The 20,315-nt window shown below is 42.1% G+C and overlaps 4 protein-coding genes across 4 annotated transcripts in view; 1 reads left to right on the top strand and 3 right to left on the bottom strand.

Moving 5' to 3' along the window:
* The window catches only part of RB195_001352 (uncharacterized protein), a gene marked incomplete at both ends in the record, with an annotated part of 29,445 nt that overhangs the window by 1,308 nt on the left and 7,822 nt on the right, over window positions 1–20,315 (bottom strand). Inside the window, 2 exons of the mRNA XM_064198099.1 lie at window positions 7,013–7,179; window positions 18,450–18,550. Of these exons, the coding sequence (XP_064053981.1) occupies window positions 7,013–7,179; window positions 18,450–18,550 (268 nt within the window). The remainder of the gene's footprint in view (window positions 1–7,012; window positions 7,180–18,449; window positions 18,551–20,315) is intronic.
* Window positions 3,350–6,189, top strand: RB195_001355 (uncharacterized protein; the record flags this gene model as incomplete). The annotated part of the gene is made up of 4 exons (XM_064198103.1): window positions 3,350–3,493; window positions 5,060–5,132; window positions 5,996–6,057; window positions 6,124–6,189. The coding sequence occupies 4 exons, from the start codon at window positions 3,350–3,352 to the stop codon at window positions 6,187–6,189; spliced, it is 345 nt and encodes a 114-aa protein (XP_064053984.1).
* Window positions 6,680–7,243, bottom strand: RB195_001354 (uncharacterized protein; the record flags this gene model as incomplete). Its single annotated transcript, XM_064198102.1, has 1 exon — window positions 6,680–7,243. One exon carries the CDS (start codon window positions 7,241–7,243, stop codon window positions 6,680–6,682), a length of 564 nt encoding a protein of 187 aa, XP_064053983.1.
* RB195_001353 (uncharacterized protein) lies at window positions 14,985–15,233 on the bottom strand (the record flags this gene model as incomplete). Its single annotated transcript, XM_064198101.1, has 1 exon — window positions 14,985–15,233. The coding sequence occupies one exon, from the start codon at window positions 15,231–15,233 to the stop codon at window positions 14,985–14,987; it is 249 nt and encodes an 82-aa protein (XP_064053982.1).

The following is a 20,315-nucleotide window of genomic DNA, read 5'->3' as shown; positions in this document are numbered from 1 at the left end:
AACAAAACGGTGATTTGGTGTTTACATGCTGTTTCTGATGTCATTTAAAGATCTGGCGATAGAAAAATACCGTCAGAATGCTAACAGCCGCGAACACACGTGTGAATGATAACACATGCTATGGCACGGTAGATGATCGAGCGCTCATCATCCGACGAGCGTCATACCTTCTTCAGTAGTGTAACCATCCTGAAAACGTTTTTCGGATATTTTATGACTCAATTGATAAACTCAGGGGACAATTAAGTAGTCAACAGAAGACAAAAAACGTTTAAAAAAATGCACTTTTAAAAAGATTCCTTTAATTGTGCAGGGAGGGCCAATTTTGTTCGGTATCATGTTTCTGGCCGTAATGACGTCGAGTTCCACAAGACGTATTGTTTTCAAAGGAAGTTTCATAATTATTCTAACTGAACATGCTTCTCTTGAGTTAAAATCTACAATCTAATCTAAAATCTAAAATTTTTTCGAAGGAACCGTCTTTCTTATTTGTGCTAGACAGGAAAATCAATGAACAAAATTTAATCTTAATTTGAAACGCTAGAAAGTCTTGCTTCGCTTTTTTTGTGAGTAGCATTCCTTTGAATATTTTTAATCATATGGGGGGGAGCACACAAATCAGAACATAAAGACTCAAGTGTAACAATTTTGCGCCCACTCTTCTCACTCGGTAAACAGGTAGAAGAGAAAAATCGTTGCGCAGAAATTCATCGGTAGAAATTAATCTGTTCCCTGGAATTTCTACCCGTATCGATGATTGAGAGTGCACGCATATATGAGTACATGTACGGTGCTGTGTTCTTCACAGAAAGGTGAATTCACGGCACTTTTGCCACTAAGTGCTTGTAAGGATATGTTTATTTGAGCGTACTGCTTGCTATATGTGTTTCCTGCAACTTAAGGGATCTCACGAAAAGACAGTCTTGTGATCCTCCACGAAAAGATAGGGTTAGAAGTGTAGATCACGGGTATGAGCGCGGTCATGCTCAGCTTCCCCTAACTGTTCTGAAGGAAAAATTTTGGGAAACGATCTTCGCGATCGAATTTCCCTATGAGGCACCTCATAAGGTGACACCCCTGTGAACGCACCACTTTTGCGGGCGAGCAGAAGAGGTCAGTAAAGTTACTTCAACAGCCTATTCAAGTAAAACCAATAGATTGCTGGAGAAACCGGCGCGTATACGGAGGTGACGGATTGTACGGTGGAAAATTCGATTTACAGTGCTGTTTCCTGCGCCATTTTTCATCACAATCAGGAATAATTGAGGGTGATCGCGTACTCCTCGACGCTTTCACCCTTTCTATTAGTAGAGAAACCCTGAGCTCGTTAATTTCCTGGTACGCACCTTTTAAAAGGAGAGAATTGTTCCGAGGACGTTCCTTCCTTTCACGTCAATGATCACCTTTCAGACTGTGGCAGAAAATGAAACGTTTTGTTTTACGTCTTTCTTACTGTTGAGGTGGAAAGAAGGCTTACACGATTCCCTGAATTTCGAATTCACTGTTCATCCTTTTCCGAAAAAAGAACAAAGGCTCGTAGTTTCTCATTTCATTCTTTAACTTTTCCAGTATCCTATTGCTGATGACCTTCTTGAGATGGAGCTGCATCAAGAGGACAACTGGAACGTTTTCTATCTATGTGAACTTGACTTTGCAGGCCTATCCAGTTTAGCTCGAGGAGGGAAGCTGATGAGGCGACTTAGACTTTCAATACAAAACACATGAGTGAGTTGCAAGCATATAGTCACAAAAGAATAAAAGGCAAAACTCTTCCCGTCGAGTATGCGACCTCGAATTCGACTTCATTTCAGGATCGTAGATGTTTCTCGAATATATATATATATATCCACTCTTAGAACCTCTTGGAACCTAGAGGTTCCGCTTCCTGCACGATCGGTCGGAAGTTCGAATCCGCCCTAGTGCTCACCAAGTCTTTCATCCCTGCGGGGTCGATAAATTAGTACCTTACTTGTCTGGGAGGATAAAATCACTGACTTGACACATCGGCTAGCCACCGCAAGTCATTGTATAGGCCAGATACACGTTCGTAAACCTCAAACGATTCTGAATTGAAGTGAACGTGGGGGTGCATCCCAAGCGGATTGATTAACGCCAGGAACTTTATCCTTATACTATAAATATCCTATTATTAACTTATCCTTATACTATGCCTTAAACTTTTATAAATCCACCCTTGAAGTATGAATGAAGCATCAAATGGAATCGTCTTGCTTATCTGATAAAACAGAAATGATGCTTTGGTGCTATAGCTGTGTTTGTATATCGGCTGCGCATAGCGATTCAAGCGACTTCAAAATTAACTATAATCAAAAGGATTTTTTTTTTCTCTCTCAAAGGTCTCAAAGTGTTTGGCGATCATCCCTTGGGCTTCGGACCTTTCATTTAATGAGAAAATTGTTTTTCTTTCTTTTTCAACTAGATAGGCTTTAAACGTTGATTTATCACTTAGCTCACCTCGTGGAATTTGTGTAGTGACAAACAAAGCAGTTTTATAGGAAAAAGCTGTTTCCTTTGCTTTCTGCTCGTAATCTCAAACTAATTAAGCCCTCGTAGCTGTTTGTCTCATTTTTGGAAATTTCGATGGATAGTTCAGAGCTGCTTGCCAAAGAAAGAATTGCTACACAATTTTTAGAGAATACGAAACCAGGAGAACCCACACCTCTTCACACAGCTGTCACAGCAGATTTTACGAAATGTGACAAGATATTCTCAGTGATAGAGAATGCGGACCATGAAGAATCGGACGGGTTTCGAGAAGTCCCTTCTTACCTAAAGATAGTATTTCGGAAACCGTCGAATGCACGGATGGGTGCGTTGACTTTTTCTATTGCTTACCGTTTGGATCGCTATCGACGCTGACATTTATGAGAAATGAATGACATTCCGGGTAACAGACGGTTATCGGATTCCAGAGAATAAGGAAGGAAGCGGTCGTTATATTAAGTGAATACTCTGGATCTATAGGCATCGATAGATTTCCCTTCTCTTATCAACACACCATTTTGAGAGCAACACTGAGAAGTAGTTTGTAGAGGTAAAAGAGACCAAAACTGTTTAATGGGCGGTTCGCTGGCCAAGTACATTCTTCACCTCTTCTATGTTTCACTTGCGCCTTTCCCCTACAAATCCATTTTATAACCTTATAACATTATATATACATATAAGATTTATAACTTTCTTTCGAATAAGCACTTAGTCACCGATCGATGTCGTCGAAGTAGTAACTACGAACTGGTGCTAGAATCCAGGCATGAATGTCTCGTTCTATGTGCGCTACAACAACGCTAAGAAGTAACATTTAGTAATGAACTACTCCTAGTTTTGGAGCATGATCCAACAAAATTTGTGTCATAAAAACAAGGTAGAGGCTAAAAGTGAAAAGAGTGGATCGTTTCGCCTCTGCCTAGACGATCCACTTTTGGATCAGCCTCCCTTTAGTCTCCTCAATGAAGAAGGGAGGCCAATCCAAAAAGTAATTATGTAAGACAGCATCAAGAAAGAAAACTGTCGCGCTGACACCATGGAATCTGAACGTATTCGGGGCCTTTCTGAGACTGTAAGTGCATACTGATTTATGTATTTGTTTATTTATATACACTAACTGTGCACAGCAGAAGGGAAAGTTTATTATGTTGGAGTCAAGAAAGAAGAAAATTCCGCACCTAATCTTTTGGGAATGGAAACTGGTGCTGAGTTTTTCGGATAAACAGATTCTCCTCTCCCTGCGGAAGGTGAAAGATCCCCCTATGAGATCCTGACATGTCTGCTCTACTATTCGAATCACAGAGCATGCTTCCAAATGATTCGCTTCGTTCCCCCGGCAAGCTTATTAGGGGATGTTAGCTTGAGAAATGAGCTGGCGTGTATTCGTCCGTCAGTCGTGCGGGTCCCTTCGATCTCGGCCGAATACGTTCAGATTCCATGGTGTCGGCGCGACAGCTTTTTTCTTGATGCGGTGACGGCGATGTTTTGTGCGGCAACAAAAAGCGCCGGCAGATGCATTGCTGTGATAGTGTCATATCTATTGGAAATGTCTGCAAAACGACACGTATTGAAGATGACTCGGAGTGCAAAGAAATCAATCGTGCATCACATCGGATCGAGATCGATCGATCGACATGTTAAGTCCTCGTGTTCCATGACGTGGGCACAACTTGCTGATGAGAAGACTTGAATAGTTTGAAGCCGGAACTGCTTTTACCATTTTGGCGTGAATCCGTGGCTTCGCTTCAATCACGGCCAAAATTCGGCAAGAAAACTTCGAGCCGATCTCCATTCATTCTCTCTTTTTTCCATTAAGAAAAAACAGAGTTGAAGCAGCAAATGGCTGTTTTCCGTCATCTGGGAATTATTCAGGAAAAACTCGTGTTAGGAATCCTAGATTACTGTGAATTAAAGGCCTTAGAATTTAATTATTGCACAGTTCTATCCATTGCTCAAGTCAGAGATCGTTTTCGAGTAATTCCCTTGTACTTCTGTCACATCTTAATTGCAACTGCTGCTTATAACTGTTTTATGAGGCAGTAGTGAATCAAGGAACATTGGCAAAGGTAAATTTAAACGAAATTATACTCTCCTAATATGTTGTTTATGTGTAGAAGTCATTTGTGCTCCGCTCGTTGAACATTTACTAGATTGCGAACTTCTAAACCAGTTTTCTGACCTAAGCTCTGATAGATATTTTGTCTTCATACTAAAATTTTCAGACTAACGTCTCTATCGTAATGATTTGTGCGTTCCGATGCACTAATCACACTTGTTTCGTATTTCGAAATGTTGCTGATCATCCAGGACAACGGTCCTTGTGGAACATGGTGGTGAGGGTTAGGATTCTTCAGTTTGACTCCCATCACTGAACTAACGAATTTTGACGCCCATTTTTCGAAAGTCATGTGATTTTCTTGCATGGGGAGCATTCCAGGTTCGTACTCAATTACCATTAACTTGAACGCATTATTTACAATGCTTCAGCCGAGATTGCTATTATTTATTTATTTATTTATTAACAGGTAACGTTTCGCATTAACGGATTCGTCAGGGCTTGCAAATTTTGTTCTCGAGTTTATCTCAAACCGTGGAATGTGGAAAAGATCTGGATCTCCTAACATCTAGTGCGTCGTTCGCTGCGTATGTAGATAACATGGATACCGGTGGATTCTAGAACTTTGATGCGCAACCGTCTCAGAAGTTTCTCATTGAATTACTGAAGCCTTCACTAACATTGCAGGCGCATGTGCACAGCTATTTTTGACTTTCCTCTCGCTGTTTAACCTACAAACACCTCTGAAAAGACACAAGAGAGAAGTAACGTTGATGAGAAGGAGCTGTTATTGAAGTTGAAAAAGTTCTTGATCTCAGTTCCTGGTACTTTGGGAGGGTAGGTAGGGATTTTTGTTATCTCTGCGCAGACAGAGCTTCGGTTACTCATTAGACACCAGTCTTTAGTAGGGTCAAAACGACATGAAGCACGTACGCAATTGCGTACGCGGCTTCTCTCGAGGCGCTTCGGTGGAACTGTGGTGGAACCTTTGTTGGCACCACTTATCGCTGTAGTTTGCGAAAAATACACTTGCGCCCTATGATGCTTTGAGAATTTAAAAGAGGTGATAGTACTGCGGCTCAAAAAATATCCAGGGTGTATGGTGAAGGAGTGATAACGGATCGGGAGGTGAGAAATTGTTTTTTTGTGAAATCTCGTTCTGGAGATGTGACCCTGAAACAAGATTCAACGGTTCGCCCTTCAGACTTCGATGACGTTTTTTTGTAGTCGATATGGGAACAAACAAACAGTCCCAGCAAACAACAAGGGACTTAGCAGAGAAGCTCAATCCCTCACAGTTTCGATGTAAATGTATGAAAAACAAAACGGGAGTCAACCTAATAATGTTAATATTGTTCTTGTTTCCCTGAGGTGACGGTTACGCATCGAAAAATCCCGGCCTCATCGATTTTTTTGTTTATGCTTCATTAACAGCCACCTACCGGATTGGATTTCCAACAGGCACGACGGATATTGTCGTTGACTGCGAAATTAAGGTGTGATCAATAACATAATTTCCCGTAAATTTTCCGAAGTTAACGGATAAATTAAGTCGTTTTCAGGAAGACCTGAGGAAATTTCCACGCTTTAAAATTATTCGCCTGCACAAGCATTCGAAAGTTCCATGATGACAGGGCACCGGCGCCATTTCAAGTCGGACCAAAACGGCATGAAGTTTGGTGCAGTTGCGTACGCGGCCGCGACAAAAGCGGCACGATTGGTCGTGGCGACAGAGATGAATGGGGACCCTCGCCCAGCTGCACTCATCGATGCAGTTCGGGTGAAGCCAGCGGTGGTCCCATCTCGATCCCAACCACTCGCTCTACAACGCCGCTTGCGCAACATTAAGTCCAAGTCGTTTTCATCTCAACAGCAGCAACTTCGTGTAGAGGTTTATAAAACATCAGTACGACTAGAAAAATGATATATGTAGTATATTTGATCTTATTTATTTTATGTACAGGCTGAAAGGCGAGTTAGAGGGTGGCACCACGAAAGGTGCACTAGTAGCTACCTAGAAGCGTTTCTTGTTTTCTAGGCTACTAAATTGGGTTGCTTCATTAGGTGATTACGTCAGTTAGCACAATTACCTTAATTAACCAATTATCCTTTTTTTTGTCAAATTTCGTCGTAGCAGCTTCTCAGGGGTCTGCTTCGAGGCCTAACAGCCGAAGAGAATCGCTGTGGCTCCTTACTCCTTGAAGGTTGATCGCGAAATATTTTTAACATATAGGGCCGAATCAGAGAGAACCCGCCATTCATTTGCGTAACGCCGCTTACGTTCTGACCCTTCATGATTTCATTCTGATGATCGTGTGGCTGGAGTGCGTCGAAGTCGAAGGAAGAATTTGGCCACTTACTATCATCTTGGCTTGATATTATCCAGAAGCATGTGTAGGCGCTGTTGTCGTCCCCACGGACATCTAGAAAGGTTACAACCAACTGACAAACCTTAGCTGCACCCTCGAGACGGTCAACCACTCTGCAAACTTCGCAGATCCGGCCTGGTCTCACTTGAAGGCTAAGATTCACGGACTGAAACGTGATCTGCGAGACGATCATTTCAACGAAGTCCGATGAAATTGGCCGTTCAATAATGAGCTTCTCCTCTGCGAGCTCTGGAAGCAGATCGCCACGGAATATCCCACTTCTTGAGGAATTTCGTAACCCAAAAGCCTCCATGAAGCTTACACTCTCCTATTCCAACAGCCCTTTTTGGGGCCATAACATTACGAATGCAAATCAACTTATGAATAAGAGTCCTTGTTTGCGTAATTTCAATTCGGACGAAAAAAACTGGTGAATTAAGGTAATTATGAATAAGGAAATTGACGAAATAACCAAATCAACCAGCCCTATTTAGTGGCTTAGACCGCAAAAAACCCGCGTAGGTAGCGCTTAGAGCACTTTCTGTTATGAAGATCTGAGATCGAGCCGCGCATAGCAGCTGTCGTACGCTCACGACTCTCTGGAAAGAAGTCATAATTTCAGCGCTGATTCGATTTCTATTTTTTGACAAATTTAGACTTGCTGGCGGGTTTTGTTTGTCTTTGCTTTGATCTTTTTTTTTTATACCTGTAGAGCATATCAGTGCTTTTTTGATTTCGTCTCAGAGAGATTGTCACGTAATGATCTCTTTTGTTGTTAAATGAATGGAAAATATGTAATGATATTTAAAACAAGCTCTCTGTGTGGCAAAAAGTGTTTGCGGTCAGGCATTTTATCGCGAATGCCAACAAATTCTGTACATTTCTCAAATAAGAACTTTGAACGATTAGATTTTTGCAATGTTCGTGTGCGGTTGGTGATCCACAGTGGGATAATAGGGACTATCCATAATATCCAAAGTGTGCTCGATGCCATTTCGATTGAATTCGATTAGATTTCGATTCTTTTTTGGGCCCACTCGCATCGTGTCTGTTGGCGGATCGTGCCATTTCCATGCGTTGGCATCCATCTCTCTCCCTCTCAACGAATCATCATCAACGTGTCTCGAAAATGTGACGTTTCCACTCACACATCAGATACGTGATCCGGATTCATCATCACAAAGGTGGCAGACGGACGCAGTGTCCGTGGTGAGACTCGAGATGATCGATATGGAAGAATAGTCTCGAAAAGGGCATGCACGTATTCCTCATCAGCTCCCAAGAAAAAAACCGCGTCAATAAATTTTCATCTGTCCCGTGGATTGATTTATTGATCCACCGAGGGCATTTCTTCTGCAGATGGGCCTCTGTGCGTCATTGCAACCACTTTTGTTTATTCGAAAACACGGCAATGAGTTTTCTGTTTTCGGAAAAAAAACGAGACTCTACGCGCAATTGCATCCATGCAGGAAGGCGGAAGTTACAACTCGTTCGAATCTTGGCATGGCGATTCCTCGAGCTGTAAGTGGCGACCAGAAACAGGATTGTTAACGGTAATTTATCTCGGCCAACGTTTCGGCACAGTCGCCTTTTTGAGAGCTTCAGAAGTTAAAGGCACAGACGGTTGACACATCATCGTTGCACATGTATTTATTTATTACTCGTAATTATTCATTTGTATTACTCGTATATGTTCATATTAGAGGTCTCGGCCTGATCACCGGAAAAGTCATTTGGGATAAGAGCCCCTGAAGAAGCATAGGAAGTGACCGGGAAAATCCATGGTCAAACCAACTTGCGATGCGGTAGCATAGATAATCTTTACTGTACATTGAGGTCCTTGGGACCCATTGTAATTTGAGCCGCAAAGCCGTTACAAGTCCCAGCTGTTACTCTTACTGAAGCACCTCCAGTTTTTGTGTAAACGCATGGGAAAAGCTGTGCTATGGATATACTGGCAATATTTTGCTTTTCTCGTGTTGCAGTACCTTCTCTTCTCTGTCGACATCCAAATTGTTTTAAGGGAAGAATAATAGATGTAGTTACACACAAGTGGTATTGTGGAGGTACAGCGAAAGTACAGAAACCCGTTATCTCTTACTTCTATCGTCTTGGAGAAGTTCTTCGATACAGTTGAGAAGGAAGCGGGAATTAAGACATGGAATGAAATGATGGTATGAACTACCACCACGTTCCTTCTCAGTTCATAAAGGCTTTTCTGAGCCATAATAACTTAACGATAACGAAGGGATTCGGAATGCTCTTCCATGTCCACGATCGAATATCAAGGATGTTGCCTCATTCGCCAAGAAAGGAGGGTTAGGTGGGCCGAGCACGTAACGCTTCCTAACTACATGTTTTAGCCAATAAACCATTATCGACAGGTGTTTATAGTTTATAGAGTACAATATCTCCAATAGGGAAGACATAGCACAAGGCTGACGATGTCCAGATTCCTTTAAAGACATCACTCGACGAATCTGGGATGGTGCGGGTTTCAGGTGGGTTATGCCTGTGCGGAGTCGTAGATTATGGAGAGAAGGGTGATTCCGTCCATTTCTTCCCGTAAAAAAACGGCCCGGAAGATACGGCTTCGGGCGTTCTGGCGCGCCATATCCTACAACGAGTTCGATTGGAGCGCGCCAGTCGTGTGCACACGCCGCATCTTCTGAGCCGTTTTTTACGGCAACTAAGAAGAAATGGACGGAATCATCCTTCTCTCCATAATCTACGATCCCGTATACGAATACTCCACCTGAAATCCACACCACTCCAGATTCGTGGGGTGATGCCTTTAAGGGAGGGTAGAGAGAGGTGGAGGCGTGCTTGTCGGCTACACTCGTGAATGCGCAGTCCTGCCGACCAATATAGAAAAAGACGCGAAAAACAGCCTTAGTTGCACCAATACTCCGTGCGGTGCAACTTATTACGGATGATAAAACGATGGCAGTCCGCAACACGTCCGCAATTGTACAGCTAAGCTTATTTTTGCTTCCTACTTGACCTGCATTTGTTGGGTTGCGGACGTTGGACGGAACAGACATGCGGTGCCCTACGACGCTACCATTTACGCGGTAGAAAGCGAGCAAAGAAGCAAGAACCGTTCGACGTCCGCAAACCAACTAATGTAACTCAAATAGGCCACATTTGCTCCCCAAGCTCACAGTCGCGGACGCTTCGCGGATTGGCATCGTTCTAACACCTGAAGTAAATTATACCCGTGTAACCAAGGTTTATTTCACACGCTCTTGTCTGGATAACCAGTGATAATCGGTGGAGTGGCACCTATTTATTTGTGGTGAGATCCCCACACCGTCAATTTCGTAGTGCGCAAGGCTCTAACGGCAACTTACCATTATCATACGAGAAAAGAGTGCGGAAATATTCGGACAATCAGGGAAGTAGACGTAAACTTCATCTGCTGGATTCATCTCTCCATCTCCACATGGTTGTTCTCTAGCGTCACGTCTGTTTCAGTGATTTATGGGCCCATCTGGCTTCCAGGAATTATTCGCCTCATCCTTGAGTAATGGCTATTACCGACGCTGTTTTAACGTGTGATAAGTTCTTCGAGCTATGACATCATCCGACCCGGCAACAGCCGCACACTTTGTGCTGAAACATGAAGGCTTTCCTGTGGAGAATCGCAGTTTTTCTCTCCAGAACGGCGAACATTCAAAGTCAGGATGTCGATTATGCAAATATGGCACAATTATACGAGAAGTGTCGATGTTCTTTTGGAGAAAAAAAAATCCAAATCAAGCACCATTTGAGCGCTGCCATTCCACTATGTCAGAAATCACCGGCGGCGCTGGTGTTCCGCGAAAGGCGATCAATTCGCACAGTCGGCATAAGAGAGTTACTCGGTAATCCCGGTGAACTGTGGACGTGCTGTCGTCCAAAAAATCGACGCATCGGGCCAACTCGATGCGTCACTCGGCCCGGCTGCACTTTCTCTGCTTAGCGGATGCGGGTGACGTGCCGTTGGCTGTTGCGCACGCACGTCGCTTCTCCCACCACCGCTTTCCTTTTTGTTTTGCACTTTTGGGAAGCGAACGTAATGCAGTTCAGGGGGGAACTTTGTCACGTCATCCACGACCACGATGAAGGAGAAAAAGTAAGTGCACCAAGTTTCTACTTAGCCACGAGACCCTCCCCTTTTTGTTGACTCACCTCCAAGCATCTTCCACTTCCTGCGACCATCGACGTAGGAGTCCCGGTGAAACACGTTGCGGAAGGGAAGAATGCAGAACGAACGATTCGAACTAACTTTTACCGCTTCTTTGCCGAACGAGAAGTGCTCGCTGAATCCTAGGAATTCAATCAAACTAGAAATGAAACTCGTTTGATCCTGCTCTTGACGTCTCGGCTATTACAGTATTTATTCAAAAGTTACTTGGTTTCTTTTACTCTAATCTGGAAATTATTGAAGAAAATATACGGAAGAACTCAGGGAAGTTGCAGAGCTGATGAAAAAGGCCCCAGAACAGTTGCATACTGTTGATTTTAGGTTCTGAAATTGCAATTTAAGTCTTAAGCGACCCACAAGAGGTCTCAATTTCTTAGAAATTGGACATTAAGTTCGGATGAGAGTTTCGGAAGCTCTGCGTTCCTTTTCTGAGTTCCTTCTCGCCGTGCATTTCTAACTTCGAAAGGATGTCACATCCTCGATGTGTTTCGGTTTTGAAATTCACCTTTTCTTTCGAAAAATTGGCGTCGCACTCTTGAAGTTCATTTGATTAAAAAAGAAAGTTCTTCCTTTTTCCCTTGCGCTTCTATAGTTTTTCAACTAGTTTTTATTTAATCGTTAGCCGAGAGACTTTGCATCTTTCGAACATCTCAAGCGATAAGCGATGCTTTTGTTCTCCCAAGACTTTCCTTTTAGAAAAAAGTCTGCCAATTTTATGGTACTTCTACTCCCTTTTTTAATGTTACACATTGGTCAATAATAAGTTTATAAATAAATAAAAAAGTTGGATCATAAGCAAAATCTTATTTGTATGCATTTACTGTCACTTTGCATGCAAAAAAAGTAAATGACTAGATGGACTTATGCATGACAATTTTGTTACTGACAGGGTGATAATTAGATTCTCGATGCATAATTGTGGAGGTTTTCTTTTCTGTAACTCCCTGTTTTGTGCGAGCGGAAGCAAAGACAATATGTGTTGAGTAAGTCGACACTTCTGCACTTTGCGCTTGTGCAAGCACTACATGGCTACTTTTCCTCTGTAACCTAATGTCTGCACTTTCTTGAAGTAATTTGTAGTTGAAAAAAATCCTGCTGGCGTTAACGCGAAGCACGAAATTGGATCGATAGAGCCGTTTCTGGCTGAGAAAGAAAGTAACGGCAGCGTTTGCCAGCTTAATGGTCGTTTATATTGTTTATTTTGCAGCTCTTATATTTCTGAGCGAAGAAAGTTTAATGCGTTAGGGATCTGCTACTCTTTCCTTCAATTATGTTGAGTTTCCGCATTTTTCACAGGTGAACCACCTTTGGCCTTTCGTCCTTATCTTTCGTCGCACTTCTGTATCACACATTTCTCGAAGTAGCTGATTTCCAGGATTATGAAACACATTCAAGTATTTTATCAGTACTAGTACTCCTGAGTGACACCTGTTCAATTTTTTCTTGCTCCGCGAGAAAAATTCCACTCCACCCCCTTCTCACTAATCAAATAGGCAAAACATTTCCAAAGGGACCGTCTCTATCGCGCATCTCAGAGAGGAGACTTTCTCCTGCGACCATACCGCTTTTTTCCTGATGGACTATGCGTCAATCGTAAAGCAGTTCACACGGAAGGACAGTGTGCGAGAGCGGAGAGTCAACTAACCAACAGCATTGACAAAGCCTGAAAAACTCGGTAAACAACCTGACTCTTTCAGTCCAATCCTTTGAATCGTGGCTATGTTGGTCGTCTGATATCTTGTTGATTCACTTCATCTGGTGGCCATGTTTGAGGCGGATGTCGTCGATGAGAGGTTCGACTGTGTGACCGCTCAATCGATGATTCGGAACCGCCCTACTGCCCGTCAAGCCATTCATCCCTCCGGGGTCGATAAATTGGGGCACAATTGTCTGGGAAGACAAAAAGACTGAATTGACATGTTGGCTCACCCCACAGGTCACTGTAAGGCTGCACACGCGATCATTCATCTCAGAAGATTTTGAATTGAACTCGAACGCGTAGGCGCATCCTCAGATGCGTTGATGCATTTCGTCCTTCATCCCTCAACGACTGTGTTTTATGCGTTTGCTGTCGCAAACTTTTTGGCGATAAAATTTCGTCGTATTTTGTCTGGCTGCGATTATCATTATTTTCTTAGGTCAGTGCCTACTTCTCGAAGACAATGATGTGGACTATTAAAGAGAATCGCCGCTTTTTTGTATTCTGATGACGACTCCGAGATTTTTGAAATGTCGAACATTAATTTCCACTATGTAAACGAATGATGCAACATGATTCGTCACTCGACGTAGACAGAGGACGAGAATCTTCTCCCGCTAACAGAAGCGTCGGTCGCTTTCTGTTCGAGGCCCAGGATGGAGGAAGTGCAGTGAACACCCGTCTTGGATTGTCAGTTCTTACGCGAAATGAAGGAACAAGTTGAGCAGCCAGATTGCATAAAATCTCGCTATATTTCTAAAGTGTCCAAAGTGGAAATGTCCGGAGAAGATCAAGCAAGGAACGAACAAGCAATAAACATACGCGGCACTTTAGAGTAGTGTCTAAGGCTTTTCCACCTCCGAAATTCCTCAATTTAAAGCTCCAATTTGGTTCATGAGAACACATTTTTGCTAACGAGACTCACCCGAATATTATCCTAAATGATAAAGTCCTGGAGTGTTGTGTTTTCTACCGACGGCGGGGGTTCCCCTTCGGAAATATTTGTGTATTAAGGTGACCATTTTCAAGGAAATTGGTTTGGATTGATGTTAGATGAGTAAATGTGTTTCTGACTACTAGAGATTTGATTTTTTCGAGTCGAATAGGCCTGAATCAAACACTAAGTGTCACTGAATTTGATATTGATGAATGAATTTGATAGGTTACACAGCGGGGAGGTTTTTGGGGGTCTGTGTTCGACATCCGCGAATTTGCTATTTCTCAACATATTAAGAACAACGTTCCTCAGCGAAGGCATGAATTGAGAAGAATATCTCAATAACTGTCTGACATTCTGCTTTTATGAGATTTTTGTTCCGCTTCTTTCTTCTGAAAATGTTCGCGAAAATCACTTGAATGAAAAGATATTCTCTCTACTGCTCTCATTTCATTCTACAAAATTTTCACCAGAATTTCTATCAGAAATTCTTCGTTATTCACCACGATAAATTCGAAAATTTTTACTGAATAATTTATAATGCGTGTGAAATCACTTGCTGCGACATTAAGCCTCGACTCTTCCTTTTTCAATCTGATAGAACTTCTAGATCAGGATTTTGTTCTATTTCTAAAGTTTTGCATAAACATGGAAAAGGTGAGGAGAATGAGCCTTATTTAATTATTCAAAAGGACATTGGCGTGCCATAAACAAAAGCATTGTATATTATTGTACTGTATTATTGTACTGTATTATTGTATGTATTATTGTACTGTGTATTCTGGTAGTAAAGTATGAACCAAGTATAGACATACACAATACTAGCAAGTATTTACTAGTAGTATGAAGTAGTACGAATTCCTGTAGTTTTTTCGTGAAGGTTACGATTCCAATGAGGCTTCAGAAGAGTCAGTGTAGAGTGCATATCAACAGAAGGATTTGACAGTTTTGGGGACTACATTTTGAAATGAAGTGAATTTGACGAGTTGACTCTGTGCCCTCGAGCCGACGGCTCAGCGCCTTCGCTTGGAATGGTAGTGGTGTCCGGTACTCACAAGAAAACTGTGCCATCGGGTGACACTCGTTTTCACCTTGCATTTCTTATATTATCGTATATTTATTATTACTTGTGGTATTTTAGTTGTTATACTTTTTGTTTTACTATTATAATATTATTTTTTTTTTTAATATAAATTTTAAACTTAAATAAAAATATTATAATATTATTCTCATCCTTCTTTTATCGATACCTTTTTCGTTTTGGACTTTTCCGGTTGACATCGCTCGTGAGGTCGACACAATTGCTCACGCCCGTGACTTGTCGATTTCGTTCCTGGCGAATCCTCGTTTCGTCCCCAGCGAATAATCCCTTCTTTTTGCCGCCGGCAACACCACTTCCCGGCGTCGTCGCGGTCGTTCTTCCTTCGCCTTCGAGCGATGCCGGTGTTCGTTCGCCGGCCCCGCCCCGATGGCCTCATCCTGCTCGCCACTCCCCTCGGCGCCAGCACTTCCACTGCTTCAACCGAGGGCTTCACTTTGATGCACCATCGACCGCGAAAATTATTCTCATACGACTAAAGTTTTTCTGTTGACATTTCTGTCGTGCTCTATATTTGTATTAATATGAACTTCTATTGATCAGGTCCGTTCGATCGACTGATCGTTAACGTCTTCCTGCCTGTATAGTTTTCGTCACAGCACCTATGACTGCTTTTTTGCCATACTGAACAAGTGATGACTAGACGCCGCAGAGACTGATTATTCACCGTCGTTGAGGCATCGTTGATAGGAATGTTCGATGTTTGAATTTTTCACCTGTGAACAGTGGCCGAAATGTGGTTTACTAAGCATACGTGAACGTTTCTGTTTTGTTGCAGTCCCTCCTCAAAATCCCTGGATTTTGAGACATCGTGGGTACTCGCAGCTATCAGCGAGATTATCTCACATCCAACGAAAGGTCTAATTCTTCCTCACAAAACGAGGACATTCCTTGTCAACGCAGTCCTTATGTAATTGGCCAACAAGTTAGAAAGATTCGCTTTCACCAGCGCGATACATTTTGTATCGCGAATAAAGGAACAAGTTGAGCAGCCAGATTGCATAAAATCTCGCTATATTTCTAATAATTCGCGATACATATTTTGTGTGGGCGCGCGAGTCATGTTCTCGGATGTGCTTTCGCTGTCGTCCTCCAGACAGATGTCTCCGAGTGCTCCTAATCCCTAAATCCCCAGATTTTAGGGATGGGCTGCGCGTTCCGACACTCGGACCAGGGCACGGGTCTCTATTAACCGGAATGGAGATCGTGCAGTCTCGTAAATTTTCAGAAACGCTACCATCGGGAAAAGGTCCATCTAACCATGCCATTTGTTCTTCTATTTGTATTCCATAGAACATTTTCCCTCTGCTTTTCCTGTTTTCTTCGTCCGATTCCGACAAGTGCGACTGAGCTTGTCTAGGAGTTCATTGCGGTTATGTCCTAGGCTTAGCGAGCAAATATCCTGCCACTTTTGCAAATTCCGTGATTTTCAAGGCGTCTAGAGAATGTATTCGCTTCACATGTTTCGACTGCACATAAACCTACACGTCTTGTCCCTACTGGGAGGAGATATCGGAGCTCTTCACACATAGCCGCGAATTAGTGGATGTTAGGAACGTTGTCAGCGAAATCTTGCATGACGACTAACCACTACGATCTCATGCTCTTATACGTCTCTTCATTACTTATTCAATCCATTTATTTTTCTTCATTCTTCATTTACTGAAGTTGGAGCGCATCTTCTTCAGGATATGTAGACGAGGTGTTCAGAACTTTCTGGAAACCCCAGAGTTTTTAGAAGTTTTTGCTACCGTTTTCACTTTTGCGATAAATTTTTCATATGAATCATCTCAGAACTGGGGGATTATCGATCCTTTATTTTTCGAGGAAAGTTGGTCGTACATCCGATAGGATTCGGAGAAGCGTAAGAGAGTTCGGTAATGTCGTAGTTCTTCACTATGTTCACTGAATGAACAGGTATCAAATTCGAAGGCTGCACTTCTTGGAAATTCGACGTAATAAATCTTACCGTGAGCATGATCTGTTTTCACCGATTCGGCAGTTGCTCTGGAGACCTGATCAAATTTGCGGTAAGAAATTCTCCCCAGATTGGATCGGATCTGTCAAATTAGGACGGAGTGGTACAGAGTAGCGGCGCTGTTGAATCATCTCGCACCTCCATTGCACCATAGCTGTTGGATTGCTGCATAGGTTCGCTCCCATGACTCTTTTGTAAATATTTTAAGACCGAACCGGCCCGCAGGTTAGAGATACGCATCATTCCTGTCTGCCAGTCGACGGCAACGCCCCGGTCAGCTTGCGAATCCCGTCCTTACAGAAGGATGGGGGCTTGGACTTGAGCTAGTAGAGGGAAGGAGCAACGAACAAAGAAAACCTGTGCGTCAGCCTGTTGTTATTTTATGATCTTGGTCATCTCGCTGCTTGTTTTATTTATCCGCGACGGTCCAGGCGTAGTGAATGCTCATAAAAATGATGAAAATGGACAAATAATTTCGAATAATCGGAATATTCTTTGAACATAGAATAGATTTTGGGCGGTTGCGGCCTCTCCCTGTGCAACATATTTCTCTAATTTCAGCTGGCAGCGTTGTGAAGTGTTGAGATTAAAACGTTAAAAATGTACAATCATCCCATGCAGTGCATGAACCATTCTATGAAAACATCTGTGCTGGGTGTTGCAGGCACATTCGATGATTTGGTAATGGTCGAGAAAATTTAATAAAGAAGTTTTAGGAGTGGTAGAAAGTTTAAAAGAATGGAAGAATATCGAACCAAACTGAAGCGAAACTTGCTACATTTCGTTATACATTTTCACATTGCGAGAAATTTAAAGTATAAAAATGTTCAGTACAGTGTGAATGATAAATCCCAGAAAAGGTCAGATGTACAGTTCTTGGTTTTTAAAAGTGATCCCATTTCACATGTTTTCTCCTTTCTTTCTCCAACTTTTCTGCACTGGAATCGTCTGCTTGGCTAAAATTGGTTTATCTATAATTTGTCAACAGTTTTTCACTGCTTTTGAATCTCTTGATGTTACTGCATCTATTCGGTATGTCTGCTCGCTCGCATTCGACAGTTGTTGCACTCTGAACTGTTAATCCGCGGTTTTTCATGGTACTCACGCTGTGTAACACCATATGGCAACACTAAATCTCCTCTAATTGCGTAAACTGCATGCGTTACGTGTCTTTCTGGATTTCTGGCGCCACTCTCGGCACTTCCTGGACCCAAAGAAGTGGAGAGTAAATCGCATCGGGAACATTCGTCGGCATCATCGCACACGTCGTGGTCGGGCGTGCACGACGTCGGCACATGGGCGGCGGCGGAGGAACGGCTCTCTGGTCAGCGCTCTTCGCATTTTCTCAAGCTGCGGGCCGGCGAGCGCACCCGTCCCACTCACTGCTTTTTCCTTGTACTATGCGAGCTGGCATCGATTGCCCTGCTTTTAGAAGCCTCATGCGTCGCTTTCTACGCAGAGGTGTAAGCAATTTAGCTCCGAGTCTTTAGGGGTTCAGAGCTCAGAAACTAGAATTCAAAACAAATATCTCGCAAAAAAGGAAGCTAACAGTGGTCTGGGATTTTTAGGTTCGAAGAGTACCTACGTATATGAGTACACTGTATCTACCATACACACCTAGGATATCTATATCCATGTTCTCCGTTTTCAGCTGCTCGGCGGCACGACGACCTTGATTTGCTCGTCTTATTTTGTTTATGGCAGGAGGAATGTGGGGACTAAATTTGAGATTTGAGATGTGAATAGCTTTTTTTTCTAGAATGAATTTTGTGCTTCTTTAAGTTAAATAAATCGTTAAATAAATCATAATATAATAAATATAATAATAATAATATAATAATAATAATATAATAATAATATAATATAATAAATAATAATTAAATAAATCGATAATTGTACGTAACATCTGAACAGATATATGACCCAGAAGTTGCCCTACGAAACATTTTAAACCCTTTTCAGCGGCCGCGGTAACGTTAGTGAACAGAATTTTTCTGGTTGTTCGTGGCTCTAGGGCTAAAGCCACAAGTATTTTTTTGCAATAAAACTATAGCAGCACTAATGTTTTTGACAATGGAATAATCTATGCTGGATGTTACTCTAAGAATTTGTAGCTCTCTGGAACTGTAGAAATAATTATTATCAATTCATCACAAACTGCAGCATTTAAGTTTAATCTATGAGTAGATCGAAATTTTATCGCCTTCGTTCTCTTTATTGAAGAAGAAACAGGAGAAATTATAGAATAAAAAATCTACGTTCCACCGTTCTGCTGTGAAGAACAAATGCTTTTTTAGTGCATTCGTTTTGTTGAAAATGAGATGCTCGATCCATTTTCTACGTCAGAGCTTTGATGCTTTTTCTTCTGAATTCCATTGATTCGTAAATTTCGTGGATCAGACGGTTCACCGACGTCTCCTTCTTTTCTTCAGCTACTATATCTTCTACTGATGTCGCAAACGAACCTGACGAAAGCAAGCAGCCACGCTTCTTTTTTCGCTGGGAAGCTGCTTGGGAACTCTAATTCCTCTCTGATGTTTGACTTAATAGGGTTTCACGCGTGCAGGTATCTAATGGTTCACCGGCTTTCGTGGATTTTTCCTGTGCACACGTTGCCAAAATTAGAAAGAGATCAATCATGGATTCGAATCTTTTCAAATTCGATGAATGATCACTGGTAAATAGTAATTGATTCCTCATCTATGCCCTCTAGGTGAGGTTTGGTCGCTTTCAACTTTTCCGACCGATTTCCGCCACGGAGCATTTGGAGGTCTCTCTTTGTCGCTGTAACCCTTGTTCAGTTCCAACTGTTCAGCCTTCTCTTTCGCCTCTCAACCCTACTTTAAATGGTTTTTGAAATCCTTTTCCAATTAATTAATTAGATAGTCCCTATTGAATTAATTGATTTTCAGTTATAATTTTTCAAGTATTTCTATTTCAAAGTCAAAAACCCCTTTTAAGAAGTGGAAAGTTGTTCATGGAAAGAATTAATGCACTTTTTTTTGTTGATATTTCCGCTTTAGAGGTGATCTTTGTCGGAGAGTTTCTTGACAGAATTTGAGAAATGTAAGGAGTTTTGAGAAAGTCGCCATATTGCTTTTTCACCACACATCCGAAAAGATTTACTTTTTTAGTCTTTATACTTCTTTCGTCAGAAAAATCTTGTCTAGAAGCATTTTTTGGTTTTTTGCTTCCTTTGAACACCGTTGACTATCACGGTTCATTCATCCACACTTACAGTAATCCTAAATGTTTGTCGTCGTTCAGTTCGTTTTGAGAAAAAGCCGTTTCTAGTCGATATTGTACTAGTAAGGAGTAATCAAGGTGTTTTTCACGGTGTTGCCATAGTATCGTGGACGCATTTACAACCACTCATAATTCGTGTGCCAAGAACTACGGAAGATACGTTCCTCCGCGCTTATACTTACTTTTCTTCGCAACGATACGAAGGCTAATCGCATGCGCTGAAATTCCCTCGCAATA

Source organism: Necator americanus, chromosome IV, assembly GCF_031761385.1.
Source record: "Necator americanus strain Aroian chromosome IV, whole genome shotgun sequence".
Classification (NCBI taxonomy): domain Eukaryota; kingdom Metazoa; phylum Nematoda; class Chromadorea; order Rhabditida; family Ancylostomatidae; genus Necator; species Necator americanus.
Note: the sequence above shows the minus strand (reverse complement) of the source record. Positions and strands in the feature narration are given on the sequence as shown.